Genomic DNA, 22424 nt, shown 5'->3' on the forward strand with positions numbered 1-22424 from the left:
CTTTGAACTATGATCCTCACATCTCAGCTTCCTGAGTAGCTAGGATGACAAGTTTGAGCCACCAGCACCCAGCAACAGACCCTTTTCTTACCATTGCTCTGCAAACAGCTCAAGACAAATATGATTTGCATAATATTTACTTTGAGTCAGACATTAGGAATGATCTAGAGATTGAATTTATTGCAGCACTTCATGCAAAGGATTATGGCACCTTTGGATTCTGGTAAACACACAGGTCCCAGAACCAATTCCCTCAGAAAACCAAGGCTGCCTTTGAACTGGTAATCCTGCTTAAGCTTTCTGAGTGCTGGGATTACAAGAATGTGCTACCACGCTAAAGCTCCATCACTTAACCCTCAGCTTCACTTCCGGCTTTTTGGTTACTTGGAGATAAAAGGTTTCCAGACTTTCCTGCTTGAGCTGGTTTCAAACCTCAATCCTCAGCTTTCAGCCTTTTTAGTTAGGATGACAAATTCCTCTGCTTTTCTGCCTCTAAAGTAGTGGGGATTACAGGTGTAAGCACCACGCCCTGCTTGTATTCTTTGTAATAAACTTGTGACTTTGAATGTAGCTATTTCTGGAGCTCAGATATTGAACCTGAGGGTCCTAGGAGCTCCTGAATTTGTAAGAAGTTGGTCAAAAAGGCAGGTGGCTTGAGGACCCCCAAGGGGGCTGGTCTGAAGCTTGGAGGTCAGGCTTGTCTGGAGAGTATCCTTGTCCTATGTCATCTGGTCCAGTGTGGAAGTGGCATGCCCCACTTTGCTCAGCGAGAACTAGCAAATACACGCATGGGCATTGTATTGGCCCACCTTGCTGAGCTCGCATGGGGGGGGGGGGGACTGAGTGCACATGCGCAAAGCACAGGCTCACCTTGTTAAGCAGGCAGCCTGGGAGAGGTGCGGTTTTTTTTGTTTTTGTCAGTTCTGGGGTTTGAAGTTGGCCTGGGCATTGTCCCTGACTTTGAGCCATAGCACCACTTCCCGAATTTATTGGAGATGAGGGTCTTAAGGGCTTTCATGCCTGGGCTGGCTTTGGACCACAATCCTCATCTCAATATCTCAGCCTCTTGAGTAGCTGCGATTACAGGTGTGAGGCACTGGCGCGCAGCCAAGAGGTGCGTTGTTTTGCTAGGATGAACACATCGTCAATGGGAAGGACCCTGCTGGGGTCCCAGAATCCAGGACAGAGCCATGAAGCTGTGGCCAAGGCCGAAGAGAAGACCTATGACCTTTCCCAGGGACTTCCCTCTCCTCCCCCACCCCCAGGATGGCGTGGGGGGGTGTGAGAGGGCTCAGAGTCTCCTTTATCTGTCTCACAAATGCCGGGCTGTCCTGCAGCCGCCCACCCAACGGCTGAATGTCACCGGGCCTCCCACAGGCCAGATGATGCTGTCCTTCCCCCCTCCTCCCCCTGGAGAATTGGTCACACGTTGCTCCCACAGTTTATTAGAAGACAGAGCAAAGATGAAAGTTCCAGGCATCTGGTGTCTGAGGCTCGATGAAGGCTGGGGGTAGCTGGTGTTCAGGTCAGTCCCCCATGGGCAGCCACAGGGCCTTGGTCCGGGCTGCCCTCAGCCCCAGCTCCTGGGATGATCCCTCGTTCTCCAGATCCCAGGCCCGAGAGCAGTTCCCGTTCACCCATATGGGCTTCAGGTTCCCGGCAGAAGCCCACTCCACAAACTGGGAGCCCTGGGGGTAGGGGGTGGGGAGGTCAGGGTTAGCCCAATCAGCGCCCTGGCTGTGAAAGCACCTGCTTCCTTAGCAACCAGCGACAGACAGGCCTGAGTTATTACCTCCATGGTCTGTTCCTTGCTTTTTGTGCACCAGTACTAAGGTTTGAACTCCGGGCCTGGACAGTGGTTCTTAGATTTTTCTTTTTTGCTCCAGGCTGGCACTCTACCAGTTAAGTTACAGCTTTTTGCTGGTTAGTTGGAGCTTAAAGAGTAGCTGGGACTCTCCTGTCCAGGCTGGCATTGAACCAGAATCCTCAGATCTCAGCCTCCTGAGTCACTAGGATTACAGGCGTGAGCCACAGGCTCCTGGCCAGCAAATGACCTTTCAAAAGACGCTGAGGGAAGAAGAGGTTGACCCCATGGCTAAGGAAACCCCCGCCCCCTTGATGGCCATTTTCAAAGGATGGGACTGTGGCTCCGGTTTCTCAGATGGACTTTCACCCCTGTGGCCCTTATAAGGCAATGGGTAGGGCAGGCTCTAGGCCCTTGTTGCTAAGGAGATCCGCCTCCTTAGCAACACTTTCTAAAGGGACAGAACCTCCAACCTTGTAGCCAGAGTTCTCAGGGGATGGGGCCACATACCCACACCCAGAAAAGGAGGAGCCAATCAGTGCAGGTGGAGCCACGGAAGACAAAACATACCTGAGGAGATCCAAAATACCATAGCGCCTGGACATCTTGGTGCAAGGCCAGACAGCGGGTCAGGTGGTCTCGATCTCCTGTTACCACATTTACCAGGCCGGCAGGGAACAGAGTGGCTATGTCCTAGGAGGTGCAAGGGGGGGGGGGGCTTACATACACAGTACTTGGGGGGAGGGGGGAGGGGCTGTGGAGCAACTGGAAGGACTAGGGTCAGAGACTGATGGAGATGATGGAATTTGGGGTTTCTATGGTTACCGAGAAGGGCAGCCCAACCCCTGCCTCCCCAACCCAGGGCACCTCCCACCTGTTGCTCTGGGGGTTGTTGGAACAGCATGGGGGTGTTTGTGACTGTACCTGGCAGACTTCCAGGGCCGGCAGAGGGCAGGTCCCGCTGGGCACCAAGACCACAGCATTACCATGAGCCAGAGCTGGTGCCAGCAGGGATATGAAGGCCAGCAGGGGCCAGTCATCTGGGCACACGATAGCCAATACACCGAGGGGCTCCCGGAGCTTGAGCACGAGGCCTCTCAGGCCTGGGATCTGCAGGGACAAGATGGTAAGACAAGGGTGGGGAGGGAAGGGGACGCCCCCACCCCATTCTTCCTCTCATCCCCACCTTCCTTTCTCCAGAACAACTCCAATGTTAGTATGACCAGGTGAGCCAGCCAAGTGACCTGGTGTGAGTTACTTGACCTCTCTGGGCCTCAGTGTCCCATGTTTACAATGAATATCAGTGTCTATTTAACCCATTTGTTGGCAGAATGAAATGTGTTCCTGTGGGCTGAGAATCTGGCTCAGGCGTGTGTGTGTGTGTGTGTGTGTGTGTGTGTGTGTGTGTGTGTACCTGTGGACAAGCCTGTGTGGGCCTGCCTGAAATCTAAAGCCCCCTACATGCTAGGCAGGTGCTCGACCCCTTGAGCCATTCCCCCAGCCCTTATTTGCTTTCTGTGCTTGAGGCCGAGTTTCAGCCCAGGCAGGAAAGTTTGCCAGACTCCATCTCCAAAATAACCAGGTCTAGAGGCGCGGCTCAAGCGGTGGAATGCCGGCTCGGCAAGCCTCAGGCACCGAGTTCAAATCCCAGTACTGCTCACAAGAAAAGTGGAAACCCCATCCCGGCGGACAGGTCGCCAGACCGGGGCTCTGTCCCAGCGGGACGCGGGGTGCGGGGAGGGCTCGCGCTCTGGCCGTCTCACCTGCAGGGCTCGGCCCTGGTCCTGGGCCCGGGCCCCCCACGTCCGCAGCCGCTCCACGCTCCGCTGCACCTCGGCGGCCGCCGGCTGGCCGCGCGCGCCCGGCCCGGGCTGCCTGCGCTCCAGCGCGGCCGCCAGGGCCCACAGCGCCGCCGCCCGGTCGGCCGGGCACCGGGCCGCCCAGCTGTGCGCATGCGCGGGGGTGGGGGGGGGGAGATGTGCGTCACACCTGCTCCCAGTGGCACCCGGAAGACCCTCCCCCTGGGAAGGACTCATACCTGCTCCTAGCAGCCCCCCGAGTCCACCCGTGCAGGGCCCCCGGATGACCCGCCGCCAGCTCTTAATGGGGGAGAAAGGTTCACCCCTGCTCTCAGGACCCCCCCCCCAGTCTACCCATGCAGGGGCCCCAGGAAGACCCTCCTCCCAGCTCTTACCCTTGGGCGGCCTGGTGCGCGGCCTCTACCGCAGCGCGGACATCCTTGGCTCCGCCCTCAGCCACGTAACTCTGGACCCTGCCTGAGGGATCCAGGATGGGCCTCGAACTCCGCGCCCCAGGAGGCTGGAAACGACCTCCCACAAAGAGGCCATAGGGGGGTGCCGGGCTACAAGCACGGGAGGGGAGGCAGGTGTGGGGGACCCTCAGGCACTGCGCTCCCATTCACCCCCACCTCCGGCTCCCATGAGCCTCTGGGGCACCCCAAATCAACTCCCACTCTCTTCTGGGTGGGTACAGACATTCATCAGGCAGAACTGATTTTTTTTTTGGTGTGTACCAGTACTGGAATTTAAACTCAGGACCTGGTGCTCTCTCTCTTTTTTGCCAGGCCTGGGTCTTGAACTCTGGGCCTGGGCACTGTCCCTCACCTCTTTAGCTCAAGGCAAGTACTCTACCACTTGAGCCACAGCACCACTTCTGGTTTTCTGGTGGTTAACTGGAGATAAGAGTCTCCTGGACTTTCCTGCCTGGGCTGGCCTTGAAACACAATCCTCAGATCACAGTCTCCTGAGTAGCTAGGATGACAGGTGTGAGTCACTGGTGCCTGGTATTTCCAGCTTTTTCTGTGTATGTGGTACTGAGGAATGGAACCCAGGGCTTCATGCATGCTTGGCAAGCACTCTACCACTAAGCCACATTCTCAGCCCCAGGATCTTGCATTCTTGGCTTTCTCCCTTAAGGCTAGTGCTCTACCACTTGATCCACTCCTCCCCTTCTGTTTTTTTGGTGGTTCATGGGAGATAAGAGTCTCATGGACTTTCCTGCCCAGGCTGGCTTCGAACCTCTGCTCCTTGGATCTCAGCCTCCTAAGCTAGGATTACAAGTGGCAAGGCAGCACTGATTCTCATTAGGCCCTGGTGGGAGGGGGGGTGGAGTGTGAGACCTTAAGACCCAGAATGCAACACTCAGTAGCACCCCATGAATAGCTCCCTGACATAGTTCTTCCTCGCTTTCCAACCCTCACTCAAACGGTGGGATCCTGGAACAGCTCACCTGGGCCCCACTTCCGGCCCGGCTGGCAGGGTTGGGGGCACAGCGAGACCAAAAGTGTCATAGTTGAGGCTCTCACAGAAGAAGGGCTTCGGGGCAGGGGTCACTAAGGAACGCAGATACTCGTGGAGACCCTGTGGGAGGGGCGGGGTCAAGACGTCACAAGGTGGTGCCAGGCTGGGGGCTGGGGGGTCATGGGGACGGGGTACTCACATCCAGTTCCCCATGCCAGGAACAACCACTTTCCTTGCAGCCACCTGTAGGCACTGCAGGGTCTCTGAGCCCGTGGGCGTTGATCCACACAGTGCCCACCTGGAGCCTGAGGGGGTGTACAGGGAGAGATCAGAGAGACCCAGGAAGTTGTGCTGAGCCAAGAGAGGGGGAAAGAGGCTCAGAGAGAAGGGAAAGAAGGGAGAAGGGGCCCAGCAGGCACCCACTGACCCATAGGCCAGCTCCAGTGCCTGTTCCAGCCTCTCGCTCCACACGCTGGCGTTGCCTCCCCATGGAGTCCCATTGGCCAAGGCCAGCACCTCTTTGGCTGTGCGGAAAGGGGAGGCTACAACCAGTGGCCACGGCACCTAGAAGGGGTTCAGAGGGGCTCAGTTGGGTGGAAGCATCATCACCCCATTCCTTCCCCATGATTCTCTCTCTAGGGGTGCCAGTCCTGGGGCTTGAACTCAGGGCCTAGGCACTGTCCCTGAACTTTTTCACTCAAGGCTGGCGCTCTATCACTTAAGCCACAGCTCTACTAGTATCTGGCTTCTTGGTGGTTCATTGGAGATAAGAGTCTCATGGACTTTTCTGCCAAGGATGGCTTTGAACCTCCGATTCTCAGATCTCAGCCTCCTGAGGAGCCAGGATTACAGGCAGGAGCCACTGGCACCCAGCTTAGGTGATGGAGGTCTGGTGACCATGGCTGACTGAGGATGGACAGGGTTGAAGAGGATGTCTGGGCCCCTTGGGTGCTCACCTCTGCCTGGGCACTCGGGGATGCAGGGGGAAGGCCTGAGACCAAGGTTGGGGGATAAAATGGGCTATCCAAGGGCATATCGCCAGCCTGGAACACCTAAACAGAAATGGAACAGATGTAGATTTACTCCTCCTCCCTCAGACCAGGGCCCCGACCCAGGGGCTGGGCCTCGAAGCTCCTCCACCCCAGCATCCATGCACAATCTGTGTCCTGGGGCTCACCTGTCCCCCCTGGCTCTGTGCTTCACGCACATAGCACTGGGCCAGGTCGTATGCTACAGTCCCACGAGCCCCCATGTCCACGGCCGCATCCAGTCCTGGGCCGCACCGAAGCCTGCCCATCCGGGCCTGGAGCCGCTGCATGGTTTCATCCCACACAGACTCTTGGATGAGGAGCCTGAGGCCTCCCTGTTGGGAAATGAGCATCAAGAGTAGATGTCAAACTGTAGAAGTCAAGCTGAGCACCGGTGGCTCATGCCTGTAATCCCAGCTACTCAGGAGGCTGAGATCTGAGGATCAAGATTCAGAGCCAGCCTGGGCAGACATATCTGAAAGACTCCTATCAGCAATTAACCAAGAAAAGAGCCAGACATAGAGACATGCTGAAGTGGTACAGCATCAGCCTTGAGCAAAAAAGGCTAAGGAAGAGTGTGAGTCCCTGAGTTCAAGACCCAGTTCTAGCATTAAAAAAAAAAAAAAAAGCAGGGTGCTGGTGGCTCACGCCTGTAATCCTAGCTATTCAAGAGGCTGAGGTCTGAGGATCGCGGTTCAAAGCCAACCCAGGCAGGAAAGTCCATGAGACTCCTATCTCCAATAAACCACTAGAAAACAGGAAGTGGCGCTGTAGCTCAGGTGGTAGAGCACTCACCTTGAGCTGAAGTGTGCAAGGAAAGCGCCCAGACCCAGAGTTAAGCCCCAGGACCGACAAAATAAATAAATAAATAAATAAAATTCAAAGGGTAAATAATGAGACTACAAAACAAGGGACAAGGGGCTGGGAAGGTGGCTCAGTGGCAGAGCGCTTGCCTTGCATGCATGAGGCCCTGGGTTCGATTCTTTACCACAAAAGCAAAAAGAGTGCCCGAAGTGGTGCTGTGGCTCAAGTGGTAGAGCTGAAGAGCTGAGGGACAGCGCCCAGGGCCAGAGTTCAGGCCCCACTACCGAAAAAAATAAATAGAAAAAAAAAGAGTCCTGGCTGGGTATGGTGATTCATGCCTGCTATCCCAGCTAGGTGAGATGCAGAGATAGGAGGATCATGGTACAAGACCAGCCTGGACCAAAAATTATCAAGAACTCATTCCAAGCTGGGCATGGTGGTTTATATCTGTAATCTTGGCTACTTGGGAGGCAGAGATAGGAGGATTGTGGACTGAGGCCAGTCACGGGCCAACACCCAAGGCCTTTTCTAAAAAATTACTAGAGCAAAAAGAGTTAGATGCGTGGCTCAAGTAGTTCAAATCCCAGTAACACACACACACACACAAACCCTAGACCACTGGCCTAGAGATAAGGAACTTAAAAGTTAAAAATCACAGATATTTGGGACCTCAAGGTCTGCCTTCGATTTCCCACCCCCTCCCCCCCTGGGGACAGGAGTGTATGGGCCTCACCTGGCTGCGGTCTGACCAGGCTGCATCCACCACACCCTCCACGGCCGAGTCCAGGTCTGCAGAGTCAGTCAGCAGCAGCAGCGATTCTGAGCCCAGGGCCAGGCTCAGCTCCACACCCTGGCCTGCCAGGGTCCGCCGCAGGGCGCGTCCTTCCTGAGGGAGGGACTGCGGGGTTCGCCTGGGACACCGGCTGCCCGATCCCAATCCTGCCCAGCACAGTCCCAGCTAGATACCTCAACAGCACCACAGAAGAACACCTTCTGCACTCCAGGCTGTGCCGCCAGCACCCGCCCCAGGGAGGCAGGGCCACTGAGCACGTTCAGGATCCCAGGGAAGGAACCCAGCTCCCCTGCCAGTTGGGCCAGGAGCAGCGGTGTTGGGGAGCCCGGGGGAACGAGAGCCACCACTGTGCAACCTGGAGAAGGGGAGGAATCTGAGAGCCAGGAGTCTAGACCACAGCCCCACCTCCAGCAGATCCTGGGGTCCAGTCCTAGCTTCCTCCCTCAGACCCAGGGGTGCAAACCTCAGCCTCCTCCCTCAGACCCTGGAGTCTGCCCCCAACTTCTTCCTGTCTGAAGTGCAATTGGCCCTTGGTTGTTTACCCATAGCCAGGGCAGGGCATATCCTCCACATCATGTCAATGAAGGAGAACGTGGGTGGTAAGATGAGGCCGATGACTCCTGCAAGAAGCAGCAGCGAGGGTAGGCACTGGGGTCGGCATGGTGGCTCAAGAGGGAGCAGGGTCAGGCGCGAGGGCTCCAGGTCTTACCCATGGGCGCCCAGGCCGCCAGTATCTCAGACTTAGCATGCGCCTGCACTGCGTGGTACTGGAGCAGTTGCTGGGCCAGTGGGACTTCCTGGTCTCGAACCTCCCGAACAGCCCGTCCAGTCACCAAGGATTCCAGGGTCCACAGCAGGCGTTGGTGCTTCTGGATATTCTTGGCCAACCTAGGGAGAGGGCAAGGGGGGGATGGACTACAATTCCCATGAGGCCCTGGGGGGGCACCTGTGCTATTTACCAAGGGGCAGCAGATGCCAAAGACTTATGGAAAATGTAGTTGGGAAAACTCTAAGGGCTTTGGCTACCAGTAATAGCCTCTCTACCTTCTACCTTGACCTGGGAACTTGAGTTAGTAACCTCTAATGTCAATGGTATCTTGGGAAATGAAATCTTCATCTCTCACTGCTCCCTCAAGTGTGCATAAAATGAGGAGCCTGGACTCTCGTAAACTGCTGAGAAACAGGGCTTCTGTGTTATTCTAGAAAATAAGACTCTTTATTAGGACTAGGCCCAGTGAATTGTGAGAAATGCATATTCTGGCCACTAAAGCACAAATGCATGCTGGTCTGTTAAGTCAGTGGATCTTGGGAAACAGGATTTTGAGAGGATGCCGGCTGTCTCTCCCCACCTTCCCGCCATGTCTGGCTGCATCACCTGGTCAGATGCTGGGCCCTGGAGGCTCCGGGGAGTGTTCTCCAGCCCACAAAAGCAGTGTTAGCTGCATCCACCGCTGAGGCTACATCATCAGCTGTGGCCTCCAGGCAACTGGCCAAGATCTCTCCTAAGGAGACAAGTGGAGGGATCCTGATGGCAGGAGAGCCCAAGTCCAAACAGTGGACCCCGCCCCTACCCCTAGCTCTCTTTTAGGCAGCTTGTCACTGGTCATTGGTAGATCAGCTCTCCTGGGCAAGGGAGGTTCATGCCTCTTATCCCAGCTACTCAGGAGGCTGAGACCTGAGGATCGAAAGTTCAAATTCAGCCTGGGCAGGAAAGTCCATGAAACTCTTTTATTTTCCATGAATCACCAAAAGCCCCAAAGTGGAAGCGTGGCTCAAGTGGTAGGGCAAAAAAGCTAAGGGAGGGGCTGGAAAGATGGCTCAGTGGTAGAGCGCTTGCCTTGCATGCATGAGGCCCTGGGTTCGATTCCTCAGCACCACATAAGCAAAAAGAAAAAAGCCGGAAGTGGCGCTGTGGCTCAAGTGGTAGAGCGCTAGCCTTGAGCTGAGGAGCTGAGGGACAGTGCCCAGGCTCAGAGTTCAGGTCCCATGACCGGACCAAAAAAAAAAAAAAAAGCTAAGGGACAGTGCCCAGATGCTGAGTTGAGTTTTATCCAAGTACTGACATGTACCCACAAAGTCATGCAGTTATGGACGTAGAACCATAATTAGCCTGATTGTCATCAAGAAGAACCAGAAGTCTCAACCCCTTTCCTATCCCTGGGGTATCTTGGCTCAGTACAACTGGAAAACACAAATGTCCTGCCCACCCCCTTCCCCCCAGCTCTACCAATGACTGGGAGACATCACACACCTGTGATGGGGTCCTGGAAAGGCACTGAATTCCTGTGCTCTGGCTTTATCCACAGCCCATGTACATAGTGGCCCAACTGCCGGTCATGTGTGTCCAGCCAGGCCTGAGAGAAGGAAAGAGTGTGAGAATTGGCCTGGGAGGCAGCTGAATCCCTACCCAGAGTCCTCTGCGAGGAGAGACTTATACCTCTTCTCTTCAAGAGTTACTTCTTTCTGTTGTATTTTTTGTTGTTGAGGATTGAATCCTGAGCTCTACGCTCCACTAATGAGCCTACACCCTAAACCCCCAGCCCATCCACTTTCTTTTTAATATAATAAATATACATAAAGCTTACTATGTTAGTGGGTGAGGTGGCTGAAAGTTCAAGGCCAATTGAAGCTACATAAAGACTTTGTCTCAAAGCAAATATGCAAGCTGGGTGCTAGTGGCCCATGCCTGTAATCCTAGCTACTCAGGAGACTAAGATCTAAGAATCAGCTTCCCAGCCCTTCAAACTGATTGTTAGATCGAAGTCTCCTGAGTAGCTAGGATTACAGGTGAGCCACTAGTGCCTGGCCTTATCTATTTTTTTTGTGGTATTTGGGGTTCTTGTCAGGCAAGTGGTCTGTGGCTGAGCCACATTTCTAACCCTTTCTGCTCTGTTATCAAAGATAACAGAGCCCGAGCCCGTTTCGGTGGCTCACGCCTGTAATCCTAGCTACTCAGGAGGCTGAGAAATGAGGATTGCTCGCCCCGGGAAGTCCTATGAGACTCTCCAATAAACCGCTCAGAAAACCGGAAGTGGCGCTGTGGCTCAAGTGGTAGAGCACTAGCCTTGAGTTTAAGAGCTCAGGGACAGAGCCCAGGCCCAGAGTTCAGTTCAAGCCACACGGGGCAGGGGGGGTGGGGGTGGGGGTTAGAAGTTTCAAACTCAAATACCCAATGGGGAAGTATTTTGTTGTTGTTGTTGTTCTTTTGAAATAGAATCTCCCTAAGTAGGTCACTATGTGGATCAAGCTAGCTTCAGACTTTACTCCCTTAGCCTCCTGAATACTGGATTTACAGGGGTGCACTATGATACACACCAAAAAGGCATAGAGTTGTGTGAATATAGATTGGGCATTATATATTAATGAATGATTGTTAATGCAACAAAATATGATAACACTAGCACAGTTATTTTTTTTTTTTTTGGGGGGGGGTCTGGTCGTGGGGCCTGAACTCTGGGCCTGGGCTCTGTCCCTCAGCTCTTCTGCTCAAAGCTAGCGCTCTACCACTTGAGCCATAGCGCCACTTCTAGCTTTTTTTCTTTTTGCTTATGTGGTGCTAAGGAATCGAACCCAGGGCCTCATGCATGCAAGGCAAGCCACCTTCCCAGCCCACTAGCACAGTTATATAACACAATGAGTCCTTATCTGTTAGGAAAATGAAATCTCAACATTTATAGAGAAATGTCATCTGGACTTTTGGGCGAAATATTCATTGTTGAAGTTGAGTAATGGATAAATGAGAGTTCTTAATAAATATCAAGTTCTCTGTTCTCAATTTTTCCCTCCCAAAGAAAAACAAATTTCCAAAAGAATGTGCACAGAGTCCTGGCAGGTCACTAAATGGCAGAAGATGGACTGCTGGGAACTAAAAGCTTCAAACTCCTATAAAATGCTGGTCCCAATTGTTTCCAGATGATTTGTGTCAGGGAATTGGAGCCAAAGGTTGCCACATTTTGGAATTTTATTTTCTAAGGGAGCTACAGTCCAGAGGATGTTTACATGGAATTAATTGTCCAGCAATTGACATTTTCAAAAACAAAGCTCAGGCTAAAGAAAACATGTTTAGTGGTTTGAGTCTGATCCGCACACTTAAGCTGAAGAGCTCAGAGACAGCACCCAGGCCCAGAGTTCAAGCCCCATGACTCTCAGCTTAAGACTGAGACCTTTGTTGGTAGGAGAGAAACCATGGGTCCACAGTCCATGGGCTCAAGTTCAAATCTCAATGTGTTTTTGGTGGTACTAGGGTACCAAACTCAAGGCTTTGTGCTCCTGAGGCAGGCATTGTACCGCTTAAGCCATGCCCCTAGTCCTTTTGGCTTAACAATTTTGGGGATATGGTCACTGGACAATGATCCTCTCATTTACACTTCCCAAGATGCTGGGGATAATAAGAGTATATTACCATGTCCAACTTGTTGGTTGAGATGGGAGTCAGGTAAACTTTTTTCTTCTGGCCTCAAAATCCAGTATTTAGCCAGGTGATGGTAGCTCACATCTGTAATCCTAGCTACTCAGTAGGCTGAGATCTGAAGATCTCGGTTAAAAGCCAGCCTTGGCAGGAAAGATGGTGAGACTCTTATCTCCAATTAGCCTCCAGAAAAAGCTGGAAGTGACACTGTGGCTCAGATAGAGTGCTGAGCAAAGAGGAACTCAGGGACAGTGCCCAGGCCCAGACTGGCAAATAAAATAACAATCACCTGGGATGAAATGGGATCAGTGAGTGTGGAGACAGGCACTGAACAGATCCTTTTATTTTGGTGTCATGGGCCTGGGTGCTGTCTCTCAGCTCTTCAGCTTAAGGCAAGAGCTCTACCACTTGAGCTACAGTGCCACTTCCGGTTTTCGGAGTGGTTTATTGGAGATAAGAGTGTCACGGACTTACTTGCCCCGCTAGCTTCTCAGCCTCCTGTGTAGCTAGGATTACACACGTGAGCCACCGGTGTGGGCTAAACAGATCCACTTATTTGAGTTTCCACTATAGTTCTAGTCAATCCTATCCTTCAGTATTTTTTTTTTTTTTCTTTTTTTGGGTCCGGTCATGGGGCCTGAACTCTGGGCGTGGGTGCTGTCCCTCAGCTCTTCAGCTCAAGGCTAGTGCTCTACCACTTGAGCCACAGTGCCACTTCCGGCTTTTTTCTTTTTGCTTATATAGTGCTGAGGAATAGAACCCAGGGCCTCGAGCATGCAAGGCAAGCACTCTACCACTGAGCCACCTTCCCAGCCCCATCTTCAGTATTTTTCTATGGTGGTAAAGTCACGGTCTCTGTGATCTGCCCAACCGTTGGTCCTGAGGCACAGGCCCAATAACGCTGGACTCTGATATGGCTGTCCTCATGATACAACAGAGCTGGCTTGGGGCCAACAGGGAGGGTCCCTGCCTTCTCCATTCTCCATACCCCACAGCACACCTGCCACCCAGCCTGCTGCCTCATCAGTGTTCACCTGGCCCACCCTCATGGCTCCAGCCTTCTGCTCCTCCTCTCAAAGCAACCCAAGCTGGATGCTTGCTGGAAGATCCTGGAAAGGGGGAGAGATCCCCAGGAGGTAACTAAGGAACCATGCCCCCCCCCCCCACTCCCAGCTACCTCCGAAGGGGTTCTGAAGGGCACCACTGTATAATCCAGCTGGTCTGATTATGCCCTGGGAATCACCAGATCAAGGGGCCCTGAAGCATCAAGGGAGCTCCCCGGGACAGGTCTGAAGCCCGCGGCATCATGGGAGCTCTATAGGGCTTGAAGGGGGAAGGCAGGAATCCTGGGGTCCTGAGAGCCCACGGGGGGCCGCACCGAGGCCCTGTGCGGCCACGGCCATTAATCTGCGGTGATCAATGGAGCCCGGAGTGGGGAGCCTGTGGATGTTCGGAGGATCACCGAACCCACGGAGGGTTCTGAGGAGTTGGGGGGGGGGGGGGTCCATCCAGCGGGAGCTCAGGATCGAGGAGCCCGAGCCCCACGGGGGATCGCCGGAACGGACCAAATGCTCAAAGGAGCCAGGCGTCTGTGATCCTAGCTAGCCATCCTAGAGGCTGAGATTTGAGGATCAAAGTTCAAAGCCAGCCCGGGCAGGAAAAGTCCATGAGACCTTCATCTTCCATTATTACCCCCAATCCGGAAGTGGAGCTGTGGCCCACGTGGTAGGCTATTAGCTAGTCTTGAGGGGGGCGGGGCGGGAAAGCTCAAGGTTAGCAACCAAGGCCCTGAGTTCAAGCCCCGGGAACGGAATCACCACCGCCACCGCCACCATCAAAAAGCTCAGTGGATCTCGGGCCGGGGCCTAACCCGTGGCGGGAATCACCGCGAGCGAGGGGGCGGGGCCGCCGCGGAGCATCACGGGAGCCCGCGCGCAGACCACGCCGCCGTGGGGCCTAAGGATGCTGGAAAGCCGCACTCACCCCCCACCCCCGCCGCAGGCCCTCACCAGTGCGCATGCGCGGCTCTCCGGTACAGGTCCGTACTCCATAGTAGTGAAGATCTCGCTGACCCGGGCCCCTGCGCGCGTCGCAGCCATCGCTCGCCGAGACCTCTTCCTGAGAAAGACTGGGGCACTGGGCCCGAGAGAACCTTGAGGTCGGGAGGGCAGCACCGCCCCCTCGCCGCCCTCCACCCGGGGGGCGGGGCCAGCGAGCAGAGGGCGGGACGACGGGGTAGAGGGCCAATCCCCGCCCGCTCTCGCGGGCCTTAGAGCCTGATGATCCCCCTGGAAGCCCGCGCCGGGAAATGTTAATTCGTAACTTGCAAACGCCCAGTGAGGAGGGAAGGGAGATCGGCCGTGAGGGGCTCCTGTCAGCCAGGCTCTGGATTTGAAAGGGGGGTGGTATTGTGGATCCTTGTTCCCTTTTTGTACTGCCCCGATATAGTTTTACTAGGAACCCGGACCTACTCCGGGACTTAGTAGTTAAAGATCAGAAGGGAATCTTAACAGTGACACTCAAATTAAGGTATGACGGCCTTGAAACGCACTGTAACCAGCCCAGCCCACGGGTCTTAGAAGGGGCCGGAAGTGTGACGGAGGAAGTGTGGCACTTGGCCAGGTGCATCGGAGTTTATTTTTGACTGGTTGAGGCGAGGGGGCGGGGCCTAGGGCTTCGGGACATGATTGGTCAGTAGCGCTTACGGCTGGGTGGAGCAATGGCATAGCAGGGAGTGTGGCTTGCTTCCACGGTTACTCAGACCGGAAGTATGGTTTGTAGTTACACATTTGCTAAATGCGACCAGGGTCCCAATGGCTCTGACGACGGTGCCTGGACTAGAACGAAACCAAAGTCTCAGGCTACATTCTTAGGGTTCCAGGCAGAATATAGTACAGGGAGTAAGTCCCAGAGTTCGGATCCCGGGAAAAGTACCTCACTGCGAGGTTGCTGAAGACGCCTACTTGTGTTTCCTAGGGCCATGGCGGATTCGAAGACTCTTCTGGCATCAGAATTATGCGAGGCAGAGACGATGGACGACGAGGCAGCGCGGCTCCAGCAGTTGCTGCTACAGGTGTGAACTGACGACTTCTGAGTCCTTGGGAATTAGAAGAGTTTTAATGTGTGTGTTCGAGATATGACTTCAACTCCCAGGATGCACTGGGCGACAATCATGGCTCGTGGGAATTGTAGTTTATTGGTTCAGCTTGCTAAGTTCATAAATGGGTGTGGAGGGGCTGGGAAGGTGGCTCAGTGGTAGAGCGCTTGCTTTGCATGCATGAGGCCCTGGGTTCGATTCCTTAGCACCACATAAGCAAAAAGAAAAATAGCTGGAAGTGGCGCTGTGGCTCAAGTGGTTAGAGCGCTAGCCTTGAGCAGAAGAGCTGAGGGACAGCGCCCAAGCCCAGAATTCAGGCCCCACGACTGGACCCTCTCCCCCCAAAAAATGGGTGTGGAAGGGCTGGAAGGTGGCTCAGTTGTAGAGTGCTTGCCTTGCATGCATGAGGCCCTGGGTTCGATTCTTCAGCACCTTGTACACAGAAAAAGCTGGAAGTGGGTGCTATGGTTCAAGTGGTAGAGCACTAGCTGTGAGCTGAAGAGCTCAGACCAGTGCCCAGGCCCAGAGTTCAAGCTCCATGACCAGCAAAAAAAAAAGTTGTGGAATGGGTTACTTTCAGGTTCTGGAATGGGGAGGGTACCTAAAATATTAAATTTTATGTCATCTGTATGTCTTATACAGTTAAAGATGTGAGAAACAAACAAATAATGGGTGTTTTTGCTCAGACTCTAATTCTGGAAGCTTTTTTTTTTCTTCACAGGCCTCCAAGGACTTCCAGCAAGCTCAGACGAGACCAGAATCAACACAGATCCAACCTCAGCCTGGTGAGAATGACTGAGTCCTTCAGAGAGAGGAACAGACACTTAGAACAGCAATAGAGACTGTAGGGAGGGGAAACAGAAAGCAGGAAGGATACATAAGAAAAGGTTATAAAAGCCTGGATGGATATGTGGAGTGCCATCCAGAGAGCAGAGAAAGGACAGAAAGCACAGTGGGTAGAGTGACAGGGACACAACACCAGAAGCAAGTTGGGGCCTCAGGTCGGGAACAGATTTGAAAAGAAGGAGATGGAGAAATGGAATGAAAATATACTTGCCTAGCAAGTTGAAACCCTGAGTTCAAGCCCCAGTACCCCCAAAAAGGCAGAGTATTTGGGGGATGACAGAGAGACCCAGTACAAGGGTATGCAGAGACCCAGCAGGAGGACAGCAAAAGAGGGAAAGGGTGGATGGAGAGGCTGAGAGGAGACTGAGCCTTTGCAGACAGATGGTCAGGATAAAACCACTCCCACAGGTTTCTGCATAAAGACCAACTCATCGGAAGGGAAGGTTTTCATCAACATCTGCCATTCTCCCTCCATCCCTCCCCCGGCTGACTTGACTGAGGACGAGCTGCTTCAGATGCTGGAGGAGGACCAAGCTGGCTTCCGCATCCCCATGAGTCTCGGAGAGCCACATGCTGAATTAGATGCAAGTCAGTGCCTCAGAGGACCCTGGAGTCTGCCTCCCTGGCTCCCATCTTCCCTAGGATCTGAAATTCAGGGTCCCGGACCCTTTTACCTTAGATCCCTGGAAATCTGCTTCTGATCTCCTGTACTGATCCTTTTTCCTATGGCAAATCCCTAACCAGCTGGCATCCATTGCCCAGCTGGACTTGTTCCTGCCCACCTGGCCAGGCTGGCACTTTCTGCCCCAGCCCAGGAAGCTGAGGTTAAGCAGAGGGCCAGTTGCCACTTTTTTTTTTTTTTGGGTCCGGTTGTGGGGCCTGAACTCTGGGCCTGGGCGCTGTTCCTCAGCTCTTCAGCTCAAGGCTAGCACTCTACCACTTGAGCCACAGCACCACTTCTGGCTTCTTTCTTTTTGCTTATGTGGTGCTGAGGAATCGAACCTAGGGCCTCATGGATGCAAGGCAAGCGCTCTACCACTGAGCCACCTTCCCAGCCCTGCCACTTTTTTATTTTCCTATGTCCTTCCATGTCCTGTTTCTTCCTTTCTTTTTCTTTTTTTCTTTTTTTGGCAATAGTAGGCTTCAATTCTAGGGTCTTCTGTTTGCAAGACATATGTTCTACCACTTGAGCCACTTCCCCAGCCCTTTTTATTTTGGTTATTTTTCCAGTAGGGTCTCAGGCATTTGCCTCAGAGATAGCTTTAGATCTCATTCTCCTATGTATGCTGTCTATGTAGCTGGGATTACAGATAGGAATCACAACACCTGGCTTGTTCTTTGAGATAAGGTCTCAGTAACCTTTTGCCCAGGTGCCCCTCCAACTGAGACTCTCCTATCACTCTCTTTCGCTGGACTGTGACCCTGTTTTGTTTTGTTTTTTTGGTCAGTCATGGGGCCTGAACTCTGGGCCTGGGCGCTGTCCCTCAGCTCTTCAGCTCAAGGCTAGCGCTCTACCACTTGAGCCACAGCACCACTTCCGGCTTTTTCTGCTTATGTGGTGCTGAGGAATCGAACCTAGGGCCTCATGCATGCAAGGCAAGCGCTCTACCACTGAGCCACCTTCCCAGCCCCCCTGTTGTATTTCCATCTCCTGTTTTGTAATCATGTGTGTCTCCAAAACCTTCTTGAGACCAAGCTTTGGGTACTGTGGAGTGGAGTAAGGATTTACCAAATGCATATCCCACCCTTGATAAACTCCGTTATGGGGGTGGGGGGTGGGGGCAAAGTCGCAAATGCAGTTTCTTTTTTTTTTTGGGGGGGGGTGGTCCGGTCGCGGGGCCTGAACTCTGGGTCTGGGTGCTGTCCCTCAGCTCTTCAGCTCAAGGCTAGTGCTCTACCACTTGAGCCACAGCGCCACTTCCAGCTTTTTTCTTTTTGCTTATGTGGTGCTGAGGAATTGAACCCAGGGCCTCAGGCATGCAAGGCAAGCGCTCTACCACTGAGCCAACTTCCCAGCCCGCAAATGCAGTTTCAATATGGTATAGTTTGTGCTGCATTAAAGAGGATACACACCCAAGGGTTATTCATTGATTCTGAAGAAAGCTTCTTGGAGGCAGAGATGTCAGGTAGAATACTTAATAGAACATGGCCAGGAACAGTGGCTCATGCTCATAATCTCAGTTACTGAGGAGGCTGAGATTGGGAGTATTGAATTCAAGGTCCCATCTCAACAAAAAAGCTGGGCATAGTGGCATGTACTTCTCATCCCAGCTACCTGGGGAGCAAAGGTAGGAAGATCTGAGTGTAGTCCAATCCAGGCAAATGGTTCCATACCCTACCTGAAAAATAACTACTATACAGGGCCGGGGTGTGGCACAAGTGGTAGAGTGCCTGCCTAGTAGTAAACTTGAGGCCCTGAGTTCAAACCTCAGTGCTGGGGGAAAAAGAAGTTCAGGCAGGGTGCTAGTGGCTCATGCCTGTAATCCTGGCTACTTAGGAGGCTGAGATTGTAAGATCACGGTTCAAAGCCAGCCCGGGCAGGAAAATCCACAAGACTCTTACCTCCAATAAAGCACTGTAAAACCAGAAGTGGTGCTGTGGCTCAGGCAGTAGAGTGCTCGCCTTGAGCTGAAGAGTGCAGGGACAGCACCCAGGACTAGAGTTCAAGCCCCACAACCGACTGAAACAAACAAAAAAACTGGAAGTGACGCTGTAGCACAAGTGGTAGAGAGCTACCGAGCTGAAGAGCTCAAGGAAGTACAGCACCCAGGCCCAAAGTTCAAGCCCTACGATGGACAAACACAAAAAGAAAAGAAAAAAAAGAAAAATGTTCTGAGGGAGCTGGAGTTAGAGAGTTCTATGCAGAGAGGAAAGAGGGCCTAGGTAGATCGGGGGAAACAATTATTGGTCTAAATGTGGACAGGAGAAATAAACTTCTTCCCAGGGATGGAGGGACCGACAGGCTGGGGTGCCTGGAGCAGGGCGGTTCCTCCTTGGGGCTTGGAGATGACAGACTGGAAGCCATGGGGACCCTGATCTGAATCCTCTGGGAAGGACACACACAGAGCTCTCAGTTGCTAAGTCTCTGGGTCCTTAAGACCACTGTCCCTGGGTGATTTCCCTGTCTGTATCATCTGTGGGTGTCCCGTGGAGGGCTTTGGGGGAGGGGGTGGCTCATCCTCTTTCTCTCTCTGCAGAAGGCCAGGGCTGTACGGCTTACGATGTAGCAGTCAACAGCGATTTCTACCGGAGGATGCAGGTGTGGGGGCCCATGAGGCCTGTGGGGGGAGGAGGAGAGAGGGGGCAGGAACTCCCCACCACCCCACCTTCCCTTGCCACATCTGCCCTTCCTTGTGCTCAGAACAGCGATTTCTTGCGAGAGCTCGTGGTCACCATTGCCAGAGAGGGCCTTGAGGACAAATATGGCTTGCAGTTGAATCCAGGTGAGCAGTAGGGGAGCCGGAAGCAGAGTGGGCTCCGCCCCCCTTCCTCCAGAGGTGGGGTGGGCAGGGATTTCCTTCACTTATGATCTGGAGGGGGCAGGGCTTCTAAAGACAGGGGCGGGGCCAAGTCATGGTGGGAGGAGCCATGAGCATCTTGGAGTGGGTTTTATTGGTGCATACCCTAGGGAGGGCGGGGTGTCTTTGGCCACACCCACAAAGGGGCGTGGTTATGCCCGGCTCAGGCAGTGGATGGAGCCCACTGACTAGGTTTTGACTGTCTCCCCTCAGAATGGCGGATGTTGAAGAACCGACCATTCCTGGGCTCCATCTCGCAGCAGAACATCCGCTCCAAGCAGCGTCCTCGGATCCAGGAGCTGGGGAACACATACACATCCGCCTCCCCCTGTGCTGATGTCGGGTGAGCTTTTAGGAAGTCCCTCATGGTTCTCCAACACCCTCCCTCACACCTCAGCCCCCCGACACTGGCAGACGCTCCAAGGCTCTGAAAATCTGGACAGCCAGAACTACCTCGGAGGCCCCCCCGCAAGGCTCAGGGCTGAGTGGAGAGAAAGAGCCCAGGGTGCTTAGGGGAGGGGCTGGCAAAGACCTGGTGGACGTCCTCAGCTCTGGACCTCGTTCCTCCTCAGCCCAGAGAAGCCTCATCTGAACCTTTGGCTGGAAGCCCCGGATCTCCTCTTGGCTGAAATTGACCTGCCCAAGCTGGTGAGTACGGCTCAGCCAGAGCGGGACAGAGGATCGGGGATAGTGGAGCCTGTCTCCCAGGATGAGTGATGGAGACCATCACCCCCGCTGAATCAGCCACCTCTCCTGGTCTAGGAGGCCACCGGCACCCTTTCTGATGCTGTCCTGAGGATGCTCAGGGTATAGGAAGTGCTCAGCCATTAAGACTTGTAATCATTGTCCTCACCTTCCTCCCTTCTTTTCTCTCCCTTCCTCTCCTCTCAGTTGAAGCCAGGGCCTTGTAAATGTTATGGCCCTTTAAATATTATAGTTTCCTAATATGTGGGGCCATGAGCCTGGTCCACTGGGGAAGATGGGCTCATTCCTTCCATCTTATCCCCAGGATGGGGCTCTGGGGCTGTCACTGGAGATTGGAGAGGACCGCCTGGTGATGGGGGGCCCTCAGCAGCTGTATCATCTGGATGCCTACATCCCACTGCAGATCAACTCCGAGGCCAGCAGGGCTGCCTTCCACTGGAAGCGTAAGGTACAGGGAAGCCAGGACACTGGGGAATCTGGACCCTTGAGCTGGAGGGAGAAGGCCAGGGTCTGGACCCATGGGTCTGAGGGAGGAGGGCTGAAACCTGGATTGCTGGGTCTTGAATCCTCATTTTGTTTCCTTTTTCAGCAACTGCTGGTGGCTATGCCCCTTCTTTCAGTGCCTTCTTGACCACAATTCTCTTGTGCTTCCTTTCAACTGTGAAGATGTTGATGGCATCTCTGTCATTGGAATAAAAGATATTTGCCTTTATTCTGTCTCTGGCTGGGAATCTAGGGACAGGGAGGGTAGGAGAGAGGACAGACATTAGGTGGTGGCTTTTGAGTTTGCTGGAAATCCCTGCCTCTGCTGGGGCCTCCTTCTCTCCCCGTGGTCTCTCTTTTCCCTCCAGCCTTCAGCCTCCTCCTTTCCCTTTATTTGTTCTTCCCTGGGCCTCAAAGCTCAGGGTCTCATTTTTGTCCATGCTGACCTGGAACTCACAAATCATCCTGCTTCAGTTCCCAGGTAGGTAGCTGGGATTATAGGCATGTATCACTCCACCTGGACTAAAGTTCTCCTTTGCTTCATTGGTGATCTGATCCTCACAGTGTCTCCACTCCTGGAATCCCAGTTCATGTCAACCAGATCAAACTCTGTGGGCCAAAACACCAGGCTCTAGCTTCCTCCTGACTTTACAAAGCCTGTTTCTTTCTTCCATCGGGGATCAGCACCTCACTCTACTGCCCTCTACACCCATCCCCCTCTTCTTTTGTTCCTGGGGATTGAACCCAGGGCTTTGAATGCTAAATAATATTGCTGAGGGCTGGGAAGGTGGCTCAGTGATAGAGCGCTTACCTTGCATGCATGAGGCTGTGGGTTCGATTCCTCAGCAACACATAAGAAAAAAGCCAGAAGTGGCGCCGTGGCTCAAGTGGTAGAGCACTAGCCTTGAGCTGAAGAGCTGAGCCCAGGCCCAGAGTTCAGGCCCCACAACCGGACCCCCCCCCCCAAAAAAAAAAAATAACACTGCTGAACTATAATCCAAGCTCTTTTATGGAAAATTCCCTGGAAAAAACCTTGAGACTTCCTACTTTAGTCTTCCTATCAGAGTGAGAATCCTTTGATGGTGGGGCTGGGGGATGTAGCTCCATAGTAAAGCAAAAACAAGAAATCTCCATCCATCTGGGTGTGGTGGAGCAAGCCTGCGATCCCAGCAGAGGCAGGATTGGGAGCTCTAGGCCATCCTGGGCTACACCGCGAGACCGTCCTGGAGCAATGCTCCCCACTGGGTGGCGGCACCCAGTAGGAACTCCAGCAATTACAGAGTCGGTGCCTGGGAAGCCTCTCCCGCCTCCCGGCAGGAAGCGCAGCCCGGGTCCGGCGAGGCCGTGCTGTGTCCGCCAGAGGGCGCCGCGAGGCCTCCGCCCGGCGGCTCCGCGCGCTGGACCCCGCACCCCGGGGCGAGGACGCGGGCGCGGATGCGGGGTCCCGGGCCTCTGCGCCCTGTAGTTCAGGTGTGGGGACCCCTTACTCTGCAGCCGAGCAGCTCCTTCCCGGGTCCTTTTCCTCCATCCTCCGTCTCCATGGCGACGGCCCGCGGTTTGGCAGCGGCGGGGCCCTCGTCCCACGCCCTCCTCCCCGCCATCTGCGCCTCCTCCCCGCCTGGCCCCGAGCCGCGGCCGCCGCCCCCGCGCGCGGCTCCACTCTGGACTCGGCGGCCGC

General features: G+C 54.0%; 2 protein-coding genes across 5 annotated transcripts; one reads left to right on the top strand and one right to left on the bottom strand.

Annotated features, from left to right (window-relative positions):
- Nucleotides 1-1042: 1042 nt before the first annotated feature.
- Aldh16a1 (aldehyde dehydrogenase 16 family member A1) lies at nucleotides 1043-14196 on the bottom strand. The gene is made up of 17 exons (XM_042700262.1): nucleotides 14107-14196; nucleotides 9941-10043; nucleotides 9065-9191; nucleotides 8399-8577; nucleotides 8232-8309; nucleotides 7863-8044; nucleotides 7630-7782; nucleotides 6242-6427; nucleotides 6021-6116; nucleotides 5492-5628; nucleotides 5264-5369; nucleotides 5054-5184; nucleotides 3999-4166; nucleotides 3568-3748; nucleotides 2729-2914; nucleotides 2375-2497; nucleotides 1043-1688 (listed from the first exon to the last, which is right to left on the bottom strand). Exons 1-17 carry the CDS (start codon nucleotides 14194-14196, stop codon nucleotides 1527-1529), a joined length of 2388 nt encoding a protein of 795 aa, XP_042556196.1. The 3' UTR covers nucleotides 1043-1526.
- Nucleotides 14059-20975, top strand: Pih1d1 (PIH1 domain containing 1). Of its 4 annotated transcripts, none has more exons than XM_042700266.1 (10): nucleotides 14059-14135; nucleotides 15074-15170; nucleotides 15916-15979; nucleotides 16449-16628; nucleotides 19238-19299; nucleotides 19402-19483; nucleotides 19772-19901; nucleotides 20131-20206; nucleotides 20568-20711; nucleotides 20853-20975. In XM_042700266.1, exons 2-10 carry the CDS (start codon nucleotides 15078-15080, stop codon nucleotides 20892-20894), a joined length of 873 nt encoding a protein of 290 aa, XP_042556200.1. In that variant the 5' UTR covers nucleotides 14059-14135; nucleotides 15074-15077; the 3' UTR covers nucleotides 20895-20975. The 4 variants fall into 4 exon arrangements, with proteins under 4 accessions (XP_042556200.1, XP_042556202.1, XP_042556201.1 ...); XM_042700268.1 differs by having other exon boundaries at nucleotides 14130-14255; XM_042700267.1 differs by lacking the exon at nucleotides 14059-14135 and adding an exon at nucleotides 14844-14865.
- Nucleotides 20976-22424: the final 1449 nt, after the last annotated feature.

This window comes from Dipodomys spectabilis, unplaced genomic scaffold, assembly GCF_019054845.1.
Source record: "Dipodomys spectabilis isolate Male_0828 unplaced genomic scaffold, ASM1905484v1 ptg000266l, whole genome shotgun sequence".
NCBI lineage: Eukaryota > Metazoa > Chordata > Mammalia > Rodentia > Heteromyidae > Dipodomys > Dipodomys spectabilis.

Excerpts from the sequence above, each read along its gene's own strand:
- Aldh16a1 (XM_042700262.1), bottom strand. The coding sequence starts at position 14,196 with ATGGCTGCGACGCGCGCAGGGGCCCGGGTCAGCGAGATCTTCACTACT. Across the intron at positions 5,629-6,020 it reads CCCCGAGTGCCCAGGCAGAG|GTGCCGTGGCCACTGGTTGT; the intron begins GTGAGCACCCAA and ends AACCCCTTCTAG. Across the intron at positions 1,689-2,374 it reads GGTATTTTGGATCTCCTCAG|GGCTCCCAGTTTGTGGAGTG; the intron begins GTATGTTTTGTC and ends CCCTACCCCCAG.
- Pih1d1 (XM_042700266.1), top strand. The coding sequence starts at position 15,078 with ATGGCGGATTCGAAGACTCTTCTGGCATCAGAATTATGCGAGGCAGAG. Across the intron at positions 20,207-20,567 it reads AAATTGACCTGCCCAAGCTG|GATGGGGCTCTGGGGCTGTC; the intron begins GTGAGTACGGCT and ends TCTTATCCCCAG. Across the intron at positions 20,712-20,852 it reads CCTTCCACTGGAAGCGTAAG|CAACTGCTGGTGGCTATGCC; the intron begins GTACAGGGAAGC and ends TTCCTTTTTCAG.